Here is a 25,006-nt window from a genome sequence, read left to right as displayed (position 1 = left end):
CCGAGAACAAATGACATGAAACACTCAGTATTTGTTACGAGCGTGAGAATAGTCTGCAGTTTGTGTGCCTTGAGATTTGATAAGGTGAATCATGCAGCCCTAACGCACAGCAGCAGTTTAACCCTAAATCTGGAGCTCTGTCCTGAGCCTGGCTCTGGGTTCCAATATAGACGGTCAACGTTAATGCTTTAACTCACCAACGACTGAACAGTAAACAACCTAATGCCTTAGTTACTTTAGGTGATCCAATCATAGTTTCTATCCCAACTTTGATTAGCTGCTGTTAGCATTAGCATGCTGCCATTAGCACTAGCATGCTGCCATTACCACTAGCATGCTGCCGTTAGCATTAGCATACTGTTGCTAGTTTAAGTTCAAGTTTAATGGTTTTGTATAGCCCAATATCACAACAAAAGTTGCCTCACAGGGCTGCACCGAACATTAAGGCAATAAAACAGAACAATAAATATGACAATTTAAAGTTCAGGTGAATGAAGTATCCAGGCAAACATAATGTCCAATAAGCGTCAGCAGCAGGTGGCAACGAGCGGCGCGGGTGTCCCCCGTCCTTAGACTCTCCAGCACGGCAAGGAAAAACTCAAAAACCCGGCAGGAGAAAAGAGAAACCTTGGAAATCCTGCATTTTGTGTAGCGATGAAAAATACAATTGCGGAGTTTAAAACTAACTCAGTGATTGAATTCTCCAGGTTCCGTGCTTAAATGTGCTAAAATGGCATGCAGCATATTGACCGTATTGACGGAGCTTCAGTGAAACTTGTATTTAACAAACTAGTATCTAACCAATTTTCAGAGCGATGTTTCTCAGTTCCCCTGTGGCCGAGGAAGATGTGGGAGGAGTTTTAAAGCACTAACAAGGCTCTTTCCAATGCAAAAAAAAGGGAAGTCTCTATCTCTTTTGGCCCCGGAGATATCGGCTTTAATAGGTGTTAGATCAGCCGATATTGTGAAATCTCTAAAAATTGTCCCGATATATCGGTATTGGCCTCTACTCAAAATGGTTGAGCAATATCATCATTTTCCAGGAAATTTCAATTTCATTCCAGTGTGAATCCAATTGAATGTTTTTGAATTTAAGGCCTAGATTTAGGCACAATTAATTTAATGACTTTTAATGCTTGTTAATGCCCCACGGAAACCCTGCAGTGCGATCAATCGATTAATCACACTTTTGAAATTTGATTCATCCCTAACGATCACAGTTCATTTTAATGTAATTATCAGATGAATTATTATATGAGTTTGACATAAAACACACTAATATAAAGCTTTGCTCACATTTCATGAATCTACGTGAAAAGCCCAAATACTTAGCATTTATATTTTGAAATGAAGCAAAATGAGTGTGTTGGGATTAATAATTTATCTTTTGATTGAGTGAAAGCCTTAAGTTTTCCAGGTTTTCTCCATCAAGTCATTTCCCTTTTATGGTCCCAGCGCTCACCATTTCAAACAGCCTAAAGGTTTAGTCTTTGGCTTCAGGCCTATATAATCCTGCCGTGCGTCTCTATACGTGGCCTGCGTGTTGGCTGATATTAATTACGGCCGTGTAAAGTGCTGTAATTGCGTTAGCCTCCGTTGAACTGCCGCTTGATTAAACGGCGGCTGCAGGACCGGGTTCAGACTGACGAGTCCGTCTGGAGCACTTACTCTCTCTGAGGCCGGGCACCAGCTTGAAGATGATCTCCTCCAGCGTGTTGTCCAGCCTGGAGGAAGGACAGACCGAGAGGGGAGAAAGAGAGAGGAGAAAGGTGAGGAAGGGTCACAGGGAGAAGGGGGGGAGAAAGAACGGCCCTGTATTAGTCAACATCACGTGAGAGGAAAACATCAGAATAAGACTTATTCACCAGTGTCTTAGGTCGCAATGTTATGTTCTATCACAATTTATAATATGGGAGACAAACAGAAGAAAGAAAGAAGAAAGAAAACAAAAAAGTACATTACCAACATTGTTCTTATTGCTATTACTAGTTTTATAATATTGCACCATTTGAAAACCAAAACAGAAAACAACGGCAACAGGGTAGCAAACTGTAAAACATTGTGACTAGAGCTGGATACACTATGATTTTTATTCCATACCAATACCAATACTTGGTTTATGATACCGGTTCCCTGTACAATACCTTTTTCCGATACCTATACAAAAATAATAGTCATCTAGAACCATAAAACAGAGCAATAATGTTTATATTTTACTATTTCTTTGAAATGTGTATCATTTATTTGACCAACAGGCATCAACTTGGTGATACTTAGTGTAGTAACTGAAAACGTAATAAGTTAGGATTAAACAACTCGGAGCCGTGCATTCGACGGTTATAATGCACGACGCGGAGTGCATTATAACCGTCGAATGCACGACTCCGAGTTGTTTAATCCGCTTATACCATGGTCCTACAAACGTAACATTTAGAATAAGTATTTGTTTCATTTACTAAAGTCACTAAATATGCCAGACCACCGGGACTATTTTATGTGGTTTATTAGCCGGTCACTGAAGGCTCGTCTCAGAGCGAGTCATTCTCCGCAGCTATTACGAGGATCTCAGTCAGACGCAACCAAACAACATAAGCACACGCTGCATCGCCAGAATCACAACACAACAGGACTAACCCGGCACTTTTCCGTGGAAGTAAACACCGATATGCGGCACTCGTGGGCAGGAGTTATTTCACTTTTACGCTGTTTAACCTGAAACTAGCTAGCTAGCTCAACCAGCTCAACTGTTTATGGAAACAGCTGCGGTGGAGTCCGCTTACACCCGGGCCCCACGAACTGAAACTTTTATGATTGACTTTACTAATCCAGCCAAATATGTTTAAATGCAGGATCATTTTATGTACACCTGAAAATCATGAATGGTGCCTTAACCGTTTTCAATAGAAATGGAAAGCTCATATTTTATTAACAGTAGCTAACCTAGCTGCTCACTCTCCTCTACTTCCCATTTATCAAACATTTTGTTTTGGCCAAAAACGTTGAAATTAAACAAAATCCATCTCATACGTTCCTGTCAGTCACTAATTACGTGTTTATCTGATTCAGCTGTGTCATGTGTTGCTATGGCGATGCCCACAGCGGAGTGATATCCCAGTGATTTAACTACCGGACTACGTGTGCGGTTATACGAAAATAATGCACGCTTGTTAGCACCCACCAGCCAATCAGAATCGAGTATTCACCCAGACCATGGTATAACGGCCAATAATGTAATAAATTTGACCAGTTTCAAAATGTAATGAGCCAAAAATTGAATAATTATTATTACGTTAATGCTAGTGGTGGGACTCGATTAAATTGTTTTAATTGAGGTAATTACAGGTCTGTAATTAATTAATCGCAATTAATCACATTTTAATCGAAATCCAAAGACAAAAAATGTTTGCACCTAAATTATTCAATAATTTGAAACTTGAGTTCAACAACAAATGTATTTATTATTGTTAATCTGTATAGTTATTCAAGTAACAGAGGCAAAGTGCATTTATAGTTATTTAGCTTTCAGAGTACCTTAAACAGTAATAATAATGCCACATTTCTATAAAAGTAAAGAAAGAAAGAAAGCAAAAGGGCCATAAAACAATAGGGTTAGGGTTATCGTGTCTCAGAGTGGGCTGGCTGGAGCGTTTGATTGAGGCTAACATTAGCATCAAGGACGTCTCTGTGTTTGAGGCTAACGCTAACATTAGCACCGAGGACGTCTCTGTGTTTGAGGCTAACGCTAACATTAGCACCGAGGACGTCTCTGTGTTTGAGGCTAACGCTAACATTAGCACCGAGGACGTCTCTGTGTTTGAGGCTAACGCTAACATTAGCACCGAGGACGTCTCTGTGTTTGAGGCTAACGCTAACATTAGCACCGAGGACGTCTCTGTGTTTGAGGCTAACGCTAACATTAGCATCGAGGACGTCTCTGTGTTTGCCCCAACATGTTTTTCATTGAGATGGTATTTTAGACTTGAGTAACTACGGTGGAAGACCAACTCTTGTTTGCACAACCTGCACATAGCAGTACAGCGTCTATCGTCCCTGCAGTATGTTTTTTAAAACAAAGCTGAGTCCTCAACGGGCCGAGCGTCCCATGTTGTGGGAGTCGGGCTGGCCTGGATACGGAGCTACTCTCACGCCGCATCACTGCTTTGCGCAACAGTGTCTGTCTCTGCGACCATCACCGCTTCAGCAGGCTCAAATGAAAACATGGCTCTGTCGAGCGGGAAAAAGGACTTTAAACTAAGACACCAGGAGGCTTATCGTTGGACTGACTGACAGATTTCCCCAAACCGAAGCACATGGACCATGTGCATCATGTTTTTAGAGTTTTGCCCAGATTAACACATGCAGGAACCTCCTCACTGTCAGCAGGAGATGGAAGGTGTGTTTCTCTGTCTTCATCGTTGCAAAGGGCCTGACCAGAGACCAAGGTACAGAACAGCTGTTTGTGTTTGTAACGCGGGTGATGTGATGAAGCTGATGGCACCATCTTGCTGGTTCAAGACAGGTGCACACTGTCGCTGTGTCTTGAGCAAGACACCTCACCCTCTTTGCCTATGTACAAATGGTGCGTGAGTGAGTGAGAGAGCGAGTACACTGGCCAAGTATATTACGTTATGAGCTGCAAATTAGCACTAGCTAAAAGCTCTTTCTGCGTCGCATCAGCTGCAACCTTCATCGTAACTATGTTGATTGCCGGATGTTTGGCTTTGTATCACAGGCAGAGCCGCCTTAACCAATGGGCTAGCAGGGGCTGGAGCCCAGGGGCCTACCGTATCAAGGGCCTATCACAGGGGTCGGCAACCTGCGGCTCCGGAGCCGCATGCAGCTCTTCAGCCTCCTTTAATGCCTTTTTTGTCCCACTGGAGCAGCAACGAGTATATCTACAAGGAGAACCGGTTCTGATGAGTAATCCATCAGAACCGCGTGACTCCTTCATTAACGACGCCTCTTATTGATGCCGCTTTGCGCCGCAGCCTCTTTATAAACCAGCAGGCGCGGAGCCGCTGCAGATCCACACCTGCAGATCCATGCACCACTCGCACCATCCCAAATGTCTGCGCTGTTTTAGGGTCCGCGCTGCATGCTGTAATAAGCCCGCCCTTCTGAATCTGTCCTCTTCATACACGCTTATACATGCAGCTGCTACGTTATTAAGAACCAAAACAAAGCGCATGTGCTGAAACACTTGCTTTTGCGCGCTCGCTCGTATCATTCACAAACTACGACGCTGAAGAACAAGAATATCCTTCGACCCTCGTTCATAAAAAAGTGAGCGTCTGAGTGTCTGCCATTGAAATGGCTTTAAATCCCGTTAATTTAATAACCATTCTACATTAGCCTTTATAAAAATGCTATGAGGAAGTTTATGTCAAAATAGGTTAATTTCCTTTTTTTCTGTTTAAATAAAAAAGCACATATTAGGCAGTAATTTATAGCATGTTTTAATGACTTGATAAGCAAAACAATAAAGAACCGTATCAATAAGAGAAACTATCAATGGCATTAACATCAATAAAAAAAAAAAATCGGGGCCTTTAACAATTCTGTTAAAGCGCTGGGGCCTATGGGTACATTAAGGTGGGCCTGATCACAGGACAGAGCAGGGTGGGGTTAAGGTGTGGAGAGACATTCAGCAGAGACTTGAACTTACAGCAGTGAGGTTAGAACAGTGTCTTATGTTGCTGCTCAACTCCCAGCTGTGCCCAGAAACTACTACTCAATTTGGATCTTTCATCGAGTTCTAAAATGAAGAGGAGTGAAAAGTACAGATTTTCATTTTAAGTGCAGTATTCATCATAAAATGTAATTAGTACCAGAAAATTTTACTTTAAACTGCCTTCAGAAGAAGCAAACCCAGTTTCCATGAAGACTTGGGGTAAGGAACGGCTTTGAAGCTATTAGCACAGTCATGGTGCATTACACTGGGTTCATGGAAAGTGCAACCCAAAACATTTAGTATTTGAAACACTCGAACAGACCAACTGGTTTGTCTGCGTAAGCTCTCAGTTGTCCAGGCAGGTTCCATCTTAACAAATTGCATTGAATCTGCAGTTAGCACACAAACAGAGAGGGTCCTAAACCGGTGTCTTTGTATTTCTGGCAGTTCAAAAATGAAGGCAATAGCTTTGGTTGAAGGTTGAGTTTTGCATTGATGAAAAGTCGATGAGCCTCAGGTCGTGTTTCTGCCTCACGACACTGGGAAATGCACAGATTTAGCCCGATGCAGGAGTGACCGTGTTGCTATGGTGCTATCCCCTTCATGTGCAATGCAAAGTTGAATCTGTCACAGTCACGGCTTTGGCATCACTTCTCTCTCGTGTCAGCACCAGGTTACAGTCAACAGACGACAGGACAGCAGGGAAAAAAACACCAAGGTCTCCCGTTAGGCATGCCTCGAAGTCTCCGTGAAATATTCGGTCTATATTCCACAAGTGTTGCATCCATAAATTCATTAGTATAATGTCAAGAAAACAAACAAAAAACAAAAAAACAATTGATTGAAAATTTTTTTTTTGTCAAATTAGAAGGTATCAGTGGTCTGATTACTGGTTATCAGTATTTTTTATCTGAAAATATCGGTTAACTGAAAATGATCAGTTATCAGTATTGGTTATCTGAAAATTATCAGTATCAGTTACAAGCGGATACAAGCGGCTGAAATGAGCTTCCTTCACAGGGTGGCTGGGCGCACCCTTCGAGATCGGGTGAGGAGCTCAGTTACTCAGGAGGAGCTCGGAGTACAGTCGCTGCTCCTTCACGTCGAAAGGAGCCAGCTGAGGTGGCTAGGGCATCTGTTTCGGAAAACTCCTTGTCGCCGACTGATGCCCCCGCGACCCGGCCCAGATTTAGCCCAGATAAAGCAGAAGAAAATGTATGGATGGATGAAGTATTAGCTGATAAAGAGCACAAACTTTTACAAATTCTCACGACTGGCAAAAAAATGTCTCTTGTCAAATCAAACTTGCACTTACATGTGACCGGATGTATGTGCGTGGGGATGTACCCAACACCTCCTCGACATAAGGAGCAGAAGGGAAGGAGAAACGCCGCCAAGTACAGGAAGAGGTCAGAGCTGCAGTGGAGGAAGGAAGGACAAGCAGAGCTGCTGGAATGGGACAGCATGGGGCCTGGACTAGGTGGGAGCAGGCCATGGACCGCAAGGTCACCTGGACGGAGCTTTGGCAGAGCGAGCCGCACCGCATAACCTTCCTGATTCGGGCAGTGTACGATGTCCTGCCTAGCCCAGCAAACCTCTGTACGTGGGGAAAAGCAGACACACCAACTTGCCATTTGTGCCCAGCTCGTGGAACGTTGGCGCACATTCTGAGCTCCTGCCCAACAGCGCTCGGCCAGGGTCGTTACACCTGGCGTCACAACCAGGTGCTGAAATCTATCGCAAACACCATCAGCAAAGAGCTCATCAAAGGCGGCCGAGGGAGCAACACCACTCGCTCAATTGCATTTGTTAGGGCAGGAGAACAGCCACAAGGCAGGAAGGCACCAGCAGGGATCCTGGCATCAGCCAAGGACTGGAAACTCTCAGTGGATTTGGAGAAGCAGCTGAGATTCCCCCAGCACATCGTCAGCACATCTCTGAGGCCAGAGACATCCTCCTACTCTCAGAGAGCACCAAGACCATCATCATTATGGAGCTGACCGTGCCATGGGAGGACCACTTGGGAGAAGCTCATGAAAGAAAAATGACCAAATATGAACATCTGGTCACAGACTGCCGAGCACAGGGCTGGAAAGCGAGATGCATGACTATCGAGGTTGGCTGCAGAGGATTTGTGGGGCGCTCCCTCCACAAAGCCTTTACTGCGCTGGGCATTGTAGGAACAACAAGGAACAGAGCCATCAAGAACGCCACCGATGCAGCCGAGAAAGCCTCGAGATGGCTCTGGATCCGAAGAGGAGAACCATGGGGGAAAGCGAGTGCTACCTGAACACGAGTCGCGGTCTGATCAGCCGTGGCTGGGTCGCCTGTCTGATGTTGAAAGACCCGAAACACCCAATGACCCCAGGTTACATCACTGATGATGTGTTCAGGTGCATCTGAAGATGTGTTTTAAGAACAACCCCCCTTAACTGATAAAAGAGCTGTGACTATGGACATACACATTTCCATGGTGTTGAAGACATGAAGCTTCAAGCGGAAAATCAATAGCTCTCTTTTGAAAGAGTGATGCAAAATGAAAACTTCACTGGCATATGGTTCAGCAAGAAGTTTTGTTTGGGAAAAATTGGGAGTTTTAAAAACTTGTAATTGGTAAAACGAAAAATGAATATATGAATTTTCAGGTAAAACAACTTTTATCATAGCGAATGTGCATTGTCCAATCACAGCTGTCTGGGTCATGTAATGTACATTTAGAGTCGCAATAACCTTTGCACCACATTTAAGGAGCTTATAGACAAAGGCAGTGTCATGTCTCTCATTAGAACTCTTCAGTGTCCCATCATAGGGCAGCTCTTCACGTTTGATTTTTAAAAAATTAATTCCAATATTATGCATTTTTTGCTCATAATTAATTGATTATACAAATATTACATTTTTACCAATTAAATTTGTACAGTTTTAGTGCGATGGTATTGGTTTTCTGGAAATTATCTGAAAATGATCAGTTATCGGTCCAAATTTCCATTATCATCCGTCTATGTAGTGTTACTATGGCAAAATGCTTTAAAAGGTTAAATCTGCAGCACAGTCGCTACAGTGTCTTTTCACGATCATTTGAACTGAAGTTTGGCATTGGGACATTGCAAGTTTGTACAACAGACTAGAGCAGTGGTTCCCAAGCACTGCAGGGGGCCCCGGGGGGCCTCAGAGGCACTGCAGGGGGCCCCCAAAGCTTGTCTACAAAAATAAATTTCAATGAAAAATACATTTACTTGCTGAAATGTATTGTTTTAAACCTGTATTTACCCTACAGTCATAGCGAGATGTTGCTTTCTGTGTAATTTTAGCTGTAGAATGTACTTTATCATTGGGGGTCCCAAGGGAATTTTTGGATCGATAAGGGGGCCGCGACGTCCTGGACTTTGGGAATGACTGGGCGAGAGTACAAACACAAAGGGTTTCTTGGCCAGTGGAAAAGGGCCAAAGTCAAGAGAGAATAATGAATGACTGAAAAGTGCAGAGCAAATGGAGTGATAGTAGCCGTGACTCACCGGAGCATCTCCAGGGGGTTGGTCTCGTGAACCTGGATGCCACATTCAGGGCAGTCGTTGCTCTCCTCGAAGTGCTGCACGATGCAGCTCTTACAGACTGTGGCAAAGAGAATATCAATAAATCGTTTGGCTTGATTTAAAAGTCCATTCCATGAGTCATTTAAAACGGAAAGTAATGTATCACAAGATAGCACTGCTCCCTTACTAGTGCCCTAATTATGTGGACTTTGTATGATGTAGACTCTACATCATACAAAGTAGAGTGATGCCTTTACACTGAAGGCCAAAGGTTAACTCAGTTTCTATTTGATGAAATGCTTTGACACAGATTTTTCATTAATGAATTTTACACATTTACATTTACATTTACATTTACAACAAAACTATAAAGTATACAATTCTGTCTCTTCTTAACAGAACTATGAGTACATAGGCCTGTCGTGGTATATTTACTATAAACTCGAAACTATAAACAATATTATCGACTAACCCAATTTATAATGCACATTCAACGATTCTCTGCAAAAACTCTGCCTGTAACTTAAAGGCATTATGGGAAAAAAAAAAACAATACTTGATATCATATCTTATATGAGCCATAGCATGTGTCCATGGCTATAACATAGAATACGCTGTGGTGCTACAAATATCATGAAAAATGGTCTGGATTGTTGGCACTCAACAGCTAAATCCCAAAAACAGCGCAGTGCTCAATGTGTTAAGAAAGGACAGAAATTACTGTACATGTGGGTTCCACACAACCACGGCCCTCAAAGGGACAAGGGAATATTGTCTAAATCCAACAATTACAGTGGGGAAAAAAGTATTTGGCCAAAATCCAATAGAAAGTCTATGGGAAACTGACCAAAGTATGTCAAAGAGTCAATATTCAATTCCCAGATCCCTTTAAAGTTATGGATCTTCAAATAATGTGGTAAGTTGTTTGAAGAGGTCGACGATATGGGTTTTATAAGGCATGTGCCAATTTTGGGGGATTTTTATTGGCCAATGCCGATATGCACTGACGATTTTTTGGGCCAATTTTTCTAAAATGTCTTGATTTTAATCCTGTATATGATGCTTCTAAACTGCAATATGTGTCAATGCTGAACTGTGAAAACAGGGGATGCTTTACTAGGGACATAGGGCGAGTTTATTGAATACATTCATGTTTAGTGTACGTCAGATTTCAAAACCAACTCATATTGTTCCATAAGCAAAAGTCTGCAATATCAAATTTAAAATAGGGATGTACCGATCCGCTTTTTTCAGCTCTGGATCCGATCCGATATTTTGACACTTCATCTGGCCGATACCAATCCGATACCGATCTGATACAGTCTTTTTGTATCATTATATTTTTATATAATATATAATTATATATTATAGCCTATGGATATTACAGTAGTTTCACCAGTTGGCCTTTTTTATTAAACATGCAAGGTTTTGGCTATAGCTTTGAATTTTAAATTACGTTTTTCAGAAACAACTGTTCGTGGCGAATAACGATGGATGTTGTTCTGTTATGATTGATTGTACAGTTTTTGTGTTTTTATTTTGGCAGCCATCTGAATTTTGTTTTGAAATGTGTCTTGTAAACCCATGAGGGCTGGGCACTTACTTAAATGCAAGTCACAATAAGAAGAATAAATCAAATCAAATAAATTAAATCTGTAGCCTAGCTTAGCGATAGCATGAAGGCCCTGAATCTGCGGTCCTGGATCTGCAGCGCTGCAGATAGCTGATACTGTAAAACACCCAAACATCGTCCCGGTCGACCTCTAGTTAACTTTACAAATTGTTTCTCAGACTCCCTTTGTGTCCAATATTCATCTTAAAAATGACTTAAACCTCTCGTAAATGGCTACTTACAGGTGTGCAGGCACTCGGTGACTGTGGTGGGCTTGATCAGGTAACCCCTGCACAGGTAGCAGGTGATGAAGTGGTTAAAGTCCCGGACCAGGTGCCTCCTCGGAGCGGCGGACATGTTTGCAGTTCTTTTAACGGCGCTGACGGGTCAATTAGGTCCAACAGACTGGAAGATTCGACAAAGGAGTAGGTCCAAGTTGTAGTTTGTAAGGTTTGAGTGGTGATCCAGGCTAGTGCAAAAACACGTGCATAACAAAGGGAGGAAGGAAGCTACTGTGTGAAGTCTTTCTCCATTGTGATAATTCCAAAGTGAATTCAGTGCAACGTCAGGTCCAGTACAACAGTGAATCCATGCCGGAATATGGTGGATGTAGAAAGTGTGCAAGTCATCCTTCACAAATGTTTCAAAACTCCAGGAAGCTCAAACTGGCCTTCTCTTGTTCGGCTAATATTCATGGTAAATCCAATTGCAGATGCTCCTCGGTGTCCACAGGCTGCACGGCTCTGCACTGGCCATGACTGATGGTGGAAGGAACTGCAAAAAGACAGGGGGGAGAATGACATACTTTCTCAAAACACAATGAGCAGTGTGGGTGAAGTACCTTGTGTCGATCAACCCCAGCTTTTTTCCTACAGCTTCTTAGTCTTCAGACCAATAGACTCGGCTCTCATCGCTCGCTTAAAAGAGCCGGCTCTTTGTACTGACTCGTTTGCGACCGACCCATCACTACCTAGTTCAACAAGCGCACTGTCTCTAAGCCCCTCCCCTTCGCTCCAATTCAAAACAAACCTCTGTAGTGTGCGGTCAGTTGGAGGAGTCTGGACTGGTCAGAGTGGGCTGCAGTGAGTTGCCGAATAGGAGTGATGTGTGCGCAATACTGAGAGGCAGGTGCGCCGTAGACATGCCTTCTGGAAAGACACGTGGTGTTTAACATTCAAAGCTTGCTTGTTCTGCTCAGAAATCCCCTGAGCTGCTGCCGCTATCCCGCTATAAAAAGCTTCAGAAAGCGAAACTAAAATCTAGATGAACTGTCCGCCTGGTGTTGTACAGATAGACGAGCCACGTGCAGTTTTCTTCTTTCACAGGTGCCTGAACTAAAAGAGTTTCGAAGTAAGTCTATTTTCGCATATGTCCACGCTCCCACAGGTGCTCCCAAGGGTGCTCCCACGGCTGCTCCCACGTGAATGTCAGCGAGAGTCCATCTTGACCCACTGGAGACAAGCTTGATTATTTTACACCTCAAGTTATCATTTAGGATCAGTCCCTACTAGGGTTGCAAAAGGAATTCAGTTTTTCCAAGGGAATGAATGGAAATTAACAGTAATATATGGCAATTAATGGGAATTAACACGGAATTAACACAACTGAACAGAGATGAGCTGAATCATGGAAATTTTATGTTATAGTTATACACCAAAATATCTATCTCAGCAAATCATTTTTGCAATGGCAGTGTTTTAGGTTGGACAGTGTTTTGTGGCCCATACAAAGAAGAGCTTCATTCCATGTTTATTTCCATCTGTATATTCATCAAATGTGTGCAGTATTACAATATTATAATGTCTTAAAAGAATAGGGCACCGTTTTTAAATACTATGTTCTTACCTTAGCTGAGACAGGTTGATATTTAGCTGTCTGGTCTTTACGCATGCCCTCAGTCACTTAAACAGAGCACAGACGGAGTTAGCATAGCCTCTCCCAGCATAGGTATTGCTCCAAACTGGGGTGAAGTTAGTTGCTACCAAGCTCTTTCCCTATTTAAATATGGTTACATGAGCCTTTACACGATCCAAGTATAGTCACACAAAATTAAACATGTCAATATACTAGGCGGATAAAAAGGGGAACTATATTGCAAGGCATAGTAATATTACTACACCTTCCAATATAGTAGTGTAGGCGTAGAGATATTACTACGCCTTGCAAAATAGTTCCCATTTTATCTGCTGATAAAATCGACATGTTTTATCTGTCTGTGCTCTGTTTACGTGACTGAGGGCACGCGTAAAGTCCAGACAGTTGCATATCAACCCGTCTCAGCTGAGGTAAGAACATCCATCCATCCATTTTCTTCCGCTTTATCCAGGGCCGGGTCGCGGGGGCAGCAGTCTCAGCATAGATGCCCAGAGTTCCCGATCCACACACACCTCCTCCAGATGTTCTGGGGGGACCCCGAGGCGACACCAGGCCAGCTTGGAGACATAGTCCGTCCAGCGTGTCCTGGGCCTTCCACGAGGCCTTGTACCAATAGGACATGCTTGGAACACCTCCCGCGGGAGGCGACCAGGAGGCATCCGGAACAGATGCCCTAGCCACCTCAGCTGCTCCTTTCGACGTGAAGGAGTAGCAACTCTACTCCGAGCTCCTCCCAAGTAACTGAGCTCCTCACCCGATCTCGAAGGGTGCGCCCAGCTACCCTGCAAAGGAAACTCATTTCGGCCGCTTGTATTTGCGATTCTGTCCTTTCGGTCATTTCCCAAATCTCATGACCGTAGGTGAGGGTGGGAACGTAGCTCGTTCGGTAAATCGAGAGCTTTGCCCCCCGACAGGTAAGTACATATCTCAGTATTTAAAAACCGTGGCCTATTCCTTTAATGTAGGTCTGTTCTGTTTAATGCATCTGTGTGTCAGACACAGGCCCCGAGCCATTCCTCGAACAGTATTGGTCAACGTCTGCCATGATCAATAAATGCAAAAAAAAAAAAAATTAAACTATCAGGTTTATTGAAGCATTTGGATTTTTTTTTATTTCCAAAGTTCCCAAGTTCCCCAAGTTTCCAGGAATGTATCTGTAATTTTCCTACAGCCAAATATAACCAGTAGCATTGATAAAGCTATATCCATAACAATACCCATCCCTAGTCTGGAGTCTGTCCTCTATGTCCCACTAACTTGCTCAACAGATCTCACTCTTTCTATATGAGGTGCTCACTCTTTATGTATTTTGTATCCCGACAGTGTCTAAAGTAAAGGAGAATCATGTCACGTCTGATCTCAGTGATGGTGGACCAGTCTGTGAGTGAACTTTTAGCAGAACCCTGACCTAAATGATTCTGTCTGGGTTGCTTTTACTATGAATAGCAAAACTTTGGAACTTGGCCCCATTCTATCCCTGCCCTGATGAATCTGAGTGAATTTGGGTTTACCTGCTGCATATTTAGACCCTTGTGTACTGGAGTATCATATTCACTGCACATTTTCTAGGAATCACTTACTTGTGTTGCTTACAGGAAGCTGCCAGGCTTACTGTAAGTGAGGGATGTTAGTCATTGGATTCAAGGGTTTCTGTCACATGACTGTCAGTTTACTCAACTTCTGACATTTCAAAAGATAGGTTATTAATATTCGCTAATTGTTATGGCATCTAACCTCTTTTGCTACTTGAAACCAATAGCTAGGGAAGCCACGGTACTAATAAATTGTAAAGTGTATTTTTCTATAAGTTTAACAAAAGACATGCAGTAAATGGTCATTTTAGTTAGATTGTACAAAAATCTGCCACGTCTGGAGGATTTTTGACATATTGGAACAAAAATGCTGTATTTGCCTATTTATTAGGGTTGGGACCAAATATAATATTGTGTCGCAATAATTCTTTGTAGCAATAGCAAGTATCAATACTTTATCAAATATCGATACTTCATCAAGTATCGCAATACTTTCAATGTTGTGTTTGGAGCCATTTTTATCATGCACTCTTTTGTTTTACAGTAACAGTTAAACAGCACTTTGTTACATTTTGTGTTAATGCACCTAATACAGAGTTTAAAAATGTGAAGTATTTTCCTCCCCCTACATGTTCCAGCCATGTCCTAATGTGTAGAATGAGCTCAGACCTGTTCACCACAACTGCCTCTAAAATCCTGCACTGTCACTCAAAAAGCTGTTACTTTGGGTCCGAAGTGCCGTCATGCACGTGCTTAATACAGAAACTGCAGTTACACGTAAGACCTGAGGTGGCAGTAGTGAGCATAAAAAGGTCCAACTTACATCTAGTCCTGTTAATTCGAGACAATGCAGGTGAACAGTGGAAAAAAATATTTACAAATATAAATTTGAAACTTTTGCTGAACATTACTGATCTAAATATGAGGGGGAAAAATGAATTGTAAGTGTTCTGTCATTTTATGCTTTCATATAAGAATAAGACATTTTGAGCATAGATATTGCCAAAATTGCGAAAACGAAATCCGTGTACCTTTCGATCATTAGTTATTCCGTTTCAAAATAAAATCAGAAAAACAACATTTCCATTTGTTTTTTTCCCTTTCTAAACTTGAATTAGAAAAATAAATCTTGTATATGTCAATGTCAATGTGTTTGTTTTGGTTCTAGTTGTTTTAAATTCCCTCCAAAATTATGACGTTACTATTATTTCGTTTTATTATTGTTTTCGACACCGGAAGTGAGGAGAGACCTCAGCTCAGAGCCGCTCCTACACTTGTTTGGAAAGTTTTATGCATATACTTTTTAAAAATTGGGCAACACATGCAGAGATCAGAGATGCTTTATATGACCACGGAGGGAATGGTTGCTCAGAAATATCCGTGAGGAGATTCTGCTTGGAAAACAACCTTAAAAAGCTGGGCAGACACTGTGCGTCTCCATACCCATCGCTATGGGCGGGCCATAGGGGGCCATGCCCGTCCCCCAAGATGCTTGTGCCCCCCCAGACACAGATGTGGTGTCGTCTACGTGATACTCAGGTATACGCCATAAAACCACTACAAATTGGGCAAAGATAGGCTACGTATCACTCATTTGCGCAGTGTTACTTTTGCGCTTTCTGCCTGATTAGAGACCAGCCCAAACTCCACAACAAGTAACTATTTCCTCCCCTGACACCGAGAGAGGGGAGCGCCGGCATTTCACCCCTCTCTCTCTTTCTCTGGCACGGTTCCCTCTAGCTGCGCTCGTGCGCAATTGCGCACGGCTCCCGTGTTGTCTGGGCACAAAATAAAATATAGCTGATATGATATGAGTATTAACGATCATCCTCCGCTCTGAGAGTCCACGATGTCGGCCTCTTTATGCTCATTTCCCCGTCCCGGCTCGTGAGAGGCAAAGGCAGTGACAGGTGCTCGTGTGTATTTTACTAAAAAGCGCTGAAGTCCGAAAAGAAAGCCGAAAAGACTCCGCGTTCGAAGTGTGCGTTTTACACTCAGACACTGGAGCTTTCAGTGAAGGCTTGAGAAAGACTGAAAAGTGGACGCGGCCACAGCACTGACCGAGCCATATTCATGGTCCAAAACGGTGGCACGAGTGTGGGGGGGAGTGTGGGGGTGCAGGCGCTCGTTCTACAGCCCCAGAGTCCGGTTGTTTTCCACGCTCAGAAACGTGTTTTCGTTGCATCGGCGCAATATTCTGCACAGACGCAAGGCCCAGCTCTTTCAGCTGCTTTTGAAAAGGACCTCACTCTCATGAATTCAAGTTTGAGTAGAAGGATGTGTTGATGAGGAGGTTCAACTCGGAGAAACGCCACCTGCAACATACTGACGTTTCCGCCACGGACTTAAAAGTCCTAATGAAATAATAAACAACGGTTACAGAGGAGATCGCGTTGAAGCTCGACCTCTTTTACTTAAGTTTGTTTTTGTTTCCCCCTTGCGCGAGGGAGAGAGAGGCAGAGAAAAAGTTATTCATCATTTCCAGTAGCAAATCAAACAGAAGCAATAGTGAACAAAATAACGGAAGTTGTTTTAGCAGTGTTTGTTTCCACTGCATAGCAAAGAAATGGGTCAATATTTTATTTAGAATTTTTTGCCTTTCCAATTTAATTTAGAAAATGGAAATACAATAAAACAACCACATAATTAGTTTTTCTGATTTTATTTTGAAACGGAATAACTAATGATCGAAGGGTACACGGATTACCCAGATGTAAATGTATGGTTTCATTTTATTGACATATTAGCAACAAAGATTTTTCAGAGGGGATTTTGGCTCGTTTAGTTTTTGAATAAGCTAGCCATAAGTGAACAAATCTGTATAAAGTGAAATGTTGCGTTGATTTTTTTGGGGTTCAAAGCTGAACAAATCAGACTGGGAATTCGATGTAAAAAATCCCTCTGGAAAAAATCTTGTTAAGCCCAAGACTGTATATACGTATTGGAGTCCGTAGGGGCTACTATCATGGCTATGTCGTTGGATGAGTTGAAAAAACACCTCATTTTGAGAAAACCAGCTTTAAGGTGTCTTGCAGAAAGAAAATCCCATATTTGGATTTCAGCGTCATCTCAGGCACCCTTCAAGATGTATAATCTGTCAATATTTGTAAATGAATACTCGTGGGAAAGATGGCTTTGCCAAGCGACATTGATGCTACTTCGGGATATCTCTACCTCGCGACAAAACATAATAAAATAAGCATCGTACGAGGTAAGTTTTGTCTTTTTTATACTCTTTTTATACTCTTAAAACTAAGATGTTAAGGGAAAAAAATCTGTACATTAAACTGTAAAAATCAATACTGTCACCTGCCGTGATGTGCCTTAAAGCCCTAAGTATATTTTCTTAAGGCTTTAAGAAAAGCCATAAGATAATATCCTTATTTTAAGACAATAGACTTATATTCTTAAGTATTAAGAGCCTTTTGAGGGCTGTTTCTATTGAAAGGATACACTGCTATGTTTTGTCTTCACTTGCATTATTCTGAAATGCGTGAGAGACTGTAAATAACTTTTGAATATAGGGTAGGCACTTTCTTGCGTCAGCCTACTCCTTTTGAGTTGTCATTACTGTGTAAGGCGATATGATGTAAATAATGAATATAAATTGCTCAAATAATCCAAACAACAAAGTGTTTGGATTTATGACACTTGGACACATTTTTCGCTAAAACACAGGTAACACAATTTTATTTAAGATTTTGCTAAAAGTCGGCGGGGCTCCGGGGGTGGATGAGATTCGCCCTGAGTACCCTTCGTCGGGTGCTTGAGGGTTCGTGGGAGTTCGCCCAACCAGTCCACATGTGTTTTGTGGATCTGGAGAAAGCGTTCGACCGCGTCCCTCGTGGTGCCCTGTGGGGGGTGCTCCGGGAGTATGGGGTCCGGGGCCCTCTGTTATGGGCTGTCCGTTCCCTGTATGACCGCAGCAGGAGCTTGGTTCGCATTGCCGGTAGTAAGTCAGACCTGTTCCCGGTGCGTGTTGGTCTCCGCCAGGGCTGCCCTTTGTCACCGGTTCTGTTCATTACTTTTATGGACAGAATTTCTAGGCGCAGCCAGGGGCCGGAGGGTGTCCGGTTTGGGAGCCTCAGGATCTCATCTCTGCTGTTTGCGGATGATGTTGTTCTGATGGCTCCAACGAACCAGGACCTTCAGCACGCTCTGGGGCGGTTTGCAGCCGAGTGTGTAGCGGCCGGGATGAGAATCAGCACCTCCAAATCCGAGGCCATGGTTCTCCACCGGAAAAAGGTGGTTTCCTCTCTACAGGTCGGTGGGGAGTCCTTACCTCAAGTGGAGGAGTTCAAGTATCTCGGGGTCTTGTTCACGAGTGAGGGACGGATGGAGCGTGAGATTGACAGACGGATCGGTGCGGCGTCAGCAGTGGTGCGGTCGCTGTATCGGTCTGTCGTGGTGAAGAGGGAGCTGAGTCGGAGGGCAAAGCTCTCGATTTACCGATCGATCTACGTTCCCACCCTCACCTATGGTCATGAGATTTGGGTAATGACCGAAAGGACAAGATCGCGAATACAAGCGGCCGAAATGAGTTTCCTTCGCAGGGTGGCTGGGCGCACCCTCCGAGATCGGGTGAGGAGCTCAGTTACCCGGGAGGAGCTCGGAGTAGAGCCGCTACTCCTTCACGTTGAAAGGAGCCAGCTGAGGTGGCTCGGGCATCTGTTCCGGATGCCTCCTGGTCGCCTCCCGCGGGAGGTGTTCCAGGCATGTCCTAGTGGGACAAGACCTCGTGGAAGACCCAGGACACGGTGGTGGGACTATGTCTCCGAGCTGGCCTGGTGTCGCCTCGGGGTCCCCCCAGAACAGCTGGAGGAGGTGTGTGTGGATCGGGAAGTTTGGGCATCTCTGCTGAGACTGCTGCCCCCGCGACCCGGCCCCGGATAAAGCGGAAGAAAATGGATGGATGGATGGATTTTGCTAAAAGTTTTACCCAGCTTTCTTTAGTTTGACATTTTTTGTGATGTTTATTGATTCACTTCCTTATTGGACACTGACTAGAAGTGACATAGATAGAGGCAAACACTTTTAAACTGTTGCCGTGCCAACCATGTTATACCATTGGGAAACAAATGAGTGAGTTAAACTCAATGGCCGCTGGTGGCTCTGCTTCGTGACTGAGACGCTAGAGGCCGTCATTGCTGCAGTACCTCCATATAGGGCCGGCAAAACAAGATAGTTTCCATTGGAAAGCATTGCACTTTACACACATTTTATTTATTTATTTTTTACTTTGTACAGCTAGATATTGCTCCTGAGTGGATGGATGGATGGATGGATGGATGGATGGATGGATGGATGGATGGACCCAAACTAATACAAATGAACGATTGTCCCATGTGTAATTCCCTGCTATTGTTTATAAAACACACACGTGTAAACACGACACACCCGATTGTGGCCATGAGCTCATTTGCATCTGCTGCCCTGCATTTGCCCTCACAAACACTCTCATGCGCACAGACACTGGAGGCAAGGAGGGAGAAGAAAAACGGCATACTAACCATAACCTTTTCCTAATCCCTATGTAGTCATCTTTGGTTTTGGAATAAGATGGAAAGCAGTTTTTGAAACATTTACACATGTCATGACAAACACAAACCCCATGCAGGGCTTGACCTTAAGCTTTTGAGGTACTTGCCCACGGAAAGTGGCAGGTATTTTTTACTTGCCCGACAACAAAATCTACTTGTCCGGTAAAATAGTCTTCATTTGGAATTATTACTAGCTGAGACCCGGCCTTTGGCCGGGCCTCGCTAGTCTCCACATTTGATATTCTGAGATTATGAGTGATTACAAAGAAATGTCCAACCCGTCACACAGTTCAGCTGTAGACCAGTGGTTCCCAACCCATTCCAAAAACTATGGCCACTAAATGTGTAAAATAATGAATGCTAAAAATAATTTAAAACAAACTGCAATTTGAGTGTTTGATGCACCCGTGCTCCTTTCTTATAAACTACAACGACAATATGTTCGCTAAACTCAGGGAATAGAATTCAAGAGACAGTGGAATAATTATGGATAAATATTAGGGGTTCAGCTCTAACGGTTTAGTTCACGGTGCAGGACCGGTGGTTTGGTGCATCCCGGTAGTGTACAATCAAAAAAATAAGAAGTAGGTTTTGAAATGAAATAGCCTAATGATCGTTGTTAGACAGTATTTATAACCTTACAATAAAATTGGCAATGCGTTCAAAGCTGCTTTAGAATAAAATGTATCTCTGGGCTCACAATACGTGAAAGCAAAATAGAAAACAAATGGTCCAGCAGCAAAGTAAAAAAAAAAAGAAAAAAAAATACGCAGTGCAGGCCATGCGCTCGTTAAGCGGTAGTTTCATTTTCGCTTTTACTCACACGGAGGATAAATCAGTCGGAGCAGCGCGTTTGATTAGAGGCTCGTGTTTTGGGCAATGTTTTGCGTGTACTTTTTTTCGGAGACAAAGCTTTGGAGACGGAATACGGCCAGGATTGGATCTTGCGCATTTGTCTGCGTCTCTGACTTTACGCAGCACTGGATCTATAATGAACCACAGCCTCGGTCACTGCAGGAGAGACTTAAACAAAGACACGCAGATGTGTTTTGGAGGAGGTAACTGTACCTGTGCGGAGCGTCTGCAGCTGCAGGTTAGGGTGAGTGACGATGGCACACATCGCCCTGTTTGGATGCGCGCGCGCACACATACACACGCACGCGCACACGCACGCACGCGCACACACCGCCCTGTTTGGATGCGCGCACACGCACGGCAGTCAGATCTCGTGCACTCGTGTTTTTGTGACAGCGGGTTGTCCTCGGACAGCAGCACCACCAACCACGTACTCAGTACTGTCGCCAGGCTTCCTGGTGTTCCCAAACGGTCTCCCATCCCAGTCCTAACCAGGCCCGTCCCTGCTTAGCTTCAAAGTCGGTATGGGAAATAAACATGGCGGCCCCCAGGCGGCGGCCATTGAGATAGCGTTTTCTATTATAGATTATTATTACTAACTCTGACAGTAGCTTTAGCAGTTAGCTTCATGTTAGCGCTCTGCTTCAAACAAAAAAGCCACTCTCTGACCATGAGGAAATCAGGGTGAACTCAGGTAGGAACAAACGTGCCTCTGCACTGACCTGTCTTCTCCTCGCGAGTTGCTCCGCCTCGTGCACACAGCGCTCCCTGACCGGCGCTCGTGCAGTACTGCCGCTAAAGGTGAACATAATAGTGAAAAACATAGACATCTGCAGGGGGATAAACTATTGGCAAGTGTATTGGCAGAAAATAATTGCAGACTAATAAATGTCGGGACACGTGGCTTCTGTATTTTTCACTTGCCCAATGGGGCAGCCAGGGAGAACAGGGCACTTGCCCGACAAAAAGTTTACTTGCTCCAGGCAAGCGGACATAATGTCGAGCCCTGCCATGTAATACCTTATAACTGTGGATATTCACCTTATTGCCATTTTTTGCCTTGTCTCGGCACTTCCGTCGTACAGACACTTCCGGTCGAGCGCGAAGCCCGTTCATTTAAACAGAGAACGAGGGAAAATATTTTCCGCTCAAATCTGATGTTTAGTCGATTGATTTGTGTAAAATGTCCAATGTTCTTTTGCATCAACAAGTCAACTCGTTTCTCAGCGCCACCGAAAAACGACTTTGTTTTCGTGTAGTAACTGATTTCATGGACTTCTCCAGTCCCATGTTAACTGATAGGAGAAAAGGGGCGGGCACAATTAATGGCGGCGCCCACACGAGCCTCCGGAATAAGGTGAATACACATTTCTAAAAGTAGGCCTGGCCTGGCCAACTATTAAAGTCATATTTATTATCAGCACAATATTTGTAATGATTATGTACAATGAACTGTGCATCAGCCTTTGTCTGTTATATAGTTTGCCTGCATCTGGCTGTTTATTCTTATTTTCTCACATATTAATTTTCCAGATTCATCATCATCATTAATCGTGTCTAAATAATAATAATAATAATAATAATAATAATAATAATCTTTTTTTTTTTTAAACTAGATAAAAATCACCATTGTATGTGTAACGTACCTGCTTCTTCATCTGCACATTTAAGCGGTCCCTGTGACAATGAAGCTTGTTGTAAACTAAAATACTAGCCTATTGTACTGTTACATATTTATCTTTATAGGCCTATATCATAATGTAATATCTTCTATTTTCCTGCTGTAGGCTGAATTATTTTTCTAAAAGCAGTAATAGGTTGTAATAATGCGATAGTCATTTGTGACTCCTTTGTAACAGTTAGCTAAACCCGATGCAACCTATGCACCTGTACGCATCTATGACAGGTTTACTACAGCGTCCATGTGCAGCATGGCTCATGGCGGGATGACGTCACATGACCCAGGCGCGCGTGTCAGGTGTGTAAACATAAGACACAGAGAGAGCCATTTGCAGACAGAAGCTTTGCCATTTTCGCTGGAAACATAAGTGCGCAGCAACAAAAAAATCCCCATGTTTCCTCCGAGAATGAGCCAGGCCGGAGAATCTGCTTATCTCATCGTTACGGCACGTCACGCTCTACGTCACCTATGTCAAAACAACATCAAAGGGACGAGCGGTATACGCACATCACATTATGCCGTAACAGCCCGCGTTATTACATGTTCACTCGTCACGCGCGGAAACAGACACACGGAAAAGTTGCCCGCGGTTCTACACGCTACACGCGCGGCAACGTAAAGCGTAGATATCGGTTCACGGGGGCAACAACGCTGAGCCCCCGTGCGTGTGCGTATGTGTGTGTGCGCGCGAAGTGTAGGGGGGCGGTGCAGCTACGACACAGCGTCAAAGTTTGGCTCGAACCAGAAGCGACACGCCGCACGGCCCCAAAAGCGAGACACACATGCAGCTTACCTCTCTGGCTTACGAAGGTCCGTCCTCCATGACACCAGCCCGTGGTCCTTTTCGTCGGCGCGGCGAAGCGGGGGCTTGCGGCGGGGCTGGGGAAAGGCGGAACTGGTCGGTCGGCTCGCTCTCGCTCTGCCCAGTCCTCCCAGCGGCACAGCTCTGCGCGGTGGGCGGGAGCAGAGCAGCAGCAGCAGCAGCAGCAGTATAAGCAGCGTAGGGCTCGAACTGAAAGCGCTTGTGCAACTCCGTCCGTGTGTGTGACTATTGGCCCCGGGACGCGCGCACGCGGACGAGCACGGGCACACGCTGGGAAAGAGCGGGGACCGTTTATTCAGCTGCTCATTCTTTATGCGCAGCTTTCTTAGCTTTTAGTGAAAATGTGCCGCCTTTTATCTGCGCAGTTAGCGGGCAGACCACAACCACGTGGCATTGTGGCAGACAAGTTTTCAGTGCCTAATAGATAAAGGCTGTCAGAGGCAGTGTGGGTGGTAACTGATTTAGCTATTACGCTTTCATATGCATTTACTGATATTAGGCTGTCTGCGTGGTTTCAGCTTGTGGGACTGTTCGGGTGGTGAAATGGAGCTTTCAGTGTTGGAAAATATGATTGGCAAATAAAGGATTTGAATACACTGCCGGACCAAAACATATCAGTAAGCTTATTTCTATAGGCTATGAGCTGCTGGTATGAAGATTGTATTAAAGGGGGGGTGTTATGCAAAATCTACTTTTTCAAGCTTTACATCATGTTATTATGTCATTCCCTCGTCAAAAACATGCCTGAAGTGTTGCCTTGGCACATTCACGTATTTTTGAGTAATCTGTAAAAACTCTGATGGCAGCCATTTTAGGGATAGGTTTGCCTGAGTCCTCCTAGGAACGCCCCCACCTCCTGGAGACGCCTCCGAGCTTTCGTCACCAGCCGAGTAACCAACCACTGCTCCTCAGCAGAACCCCCTCCCCACTGATGCCACAGACAGCGTGTGGAGGGGCCGTGTCGGAAAGGGTCAGAGGTTCTTAAAGAGACAGAGGCCTATTTCAAGACATTCACTACAGCCATTTTGAGAGAGACATTTTATACAAGGCAGTTATTCTAATTTTCTGCATTTACAGACCAACAGAAGGTTTCATCATCATTGTAGTGTGCTATAGACTGGTGCTATGTGATTGAAAAAAGCATAATACCCCCTCTTAAAGGAAAAACTGATTTTGAGTAATTTTTGTCACATCTCCCCAACCTCACAATCTGCCCAACGAGGGAAGATGGTTTTTACAGAGGAAAAGTTTGGACTTGACATCAACTCATGGCTTATGGGATAATGTTAGCATTCATGCCGTTTGTAGGCAACAAATATATGTATTTTTTGTAACAGGTGGAGAGTCATTGCTCAAAAACTTACTAGTGCTCAAGTGTTACATACACGCATTCGCTGTTGCATTATTTCAATAAGCTTCTCCAATGTCTAAAGATCCAGTGTCGCATTCATTCTCACCCTGATCTTGTATTGATGATGGGAGAGTGTGACCACTGCGCAAAGCCTTCTCCAGCACATCCCAAAGATCCTCAATGGGGTTAAGGTCTGAACTTGGTGGTGGACAATTTGTGTGTGAAAATGATCATCTCATGCTCCCTGAATCACTCTTTCACAATGCGAGCCCGATGCACCCTGGCATTGTCATCTTGGAATAAGCCTGCGCTGTCAGGGAAAAAGACAAATGAAATTATTGATGGAATAACCCGGTCATTCACAGTGCTCAGGTCATCAGCTGATCCCATTCTTTGGGCACAGAGTGTTGCTAAACCTAGACCTGACCAACTGCAGCATCCCCAGAACAGAAAGCCTCGCTACAGTATATCATGGAAGACACTGTTTTTGTTTTAGTCAGGCTTATTGGTAACGAATTGCCACTGTGACCCGT

At 43.9% G+C, this 25,006-nt stretch overlaps 1 protein-coding gene across 1 annotated transcript in view; it reads right to left on the bottom strand.

The window, feature by feature from the left end:
* LOC306965503 (polycomb group RING finger protein 5-A-like) overlaps positions 1 to 23,423 on the bottom strand; it is a 39,496-nt gene extending 16,073 nt beyond the window's left edge. Inside the window, exons 1-4 of the mRNA XM_079559985.1 lie at positions 23,093 to 23,423; positions 11,059 to 11,590; positions 9,187 to 9,283; positions 1,669 to 1,724 (exon numbers count right to left, since the gene is read on the bottom strand). Of these exons, the coding sequence (XP_079416111.1) occupies positions 1,669 to 1,724; positions 9,187 to 9,283; positions 11,059 to 11,173 (268 nt within the window). The 5' untranslated portion in view covers positions 11,174 to 11,590; positions 23,093 to 23,423. The remainder of the gene's footprint in view (positions 1 to 1,668; positions 1,725 to 9,186; positions 9,284 to 11,058; positions 11,591 to 23,092) is intronic.
* Between the last annotated feature and the right edge of the window lie 1,583 nt (positions 23,424 to 25,006).

Source organism: Gobius niger (genome assembly GCF_951799975.1).
Source record: "Gobius niger genome assembly, chromosome: 7".
In the NCBI taxonomy this organism is placed as follows: Eukaryota; Metazoa; Chordata; class Actinopteri; order Gobiiformes; family Gobiidae; genus Gobius; species Gobius niger.
The sequence above is the reverse complement of the archived record's forward strand: the minus strand, read 5'-3'. Positions and strand labels throughout refer to the sequence as shown.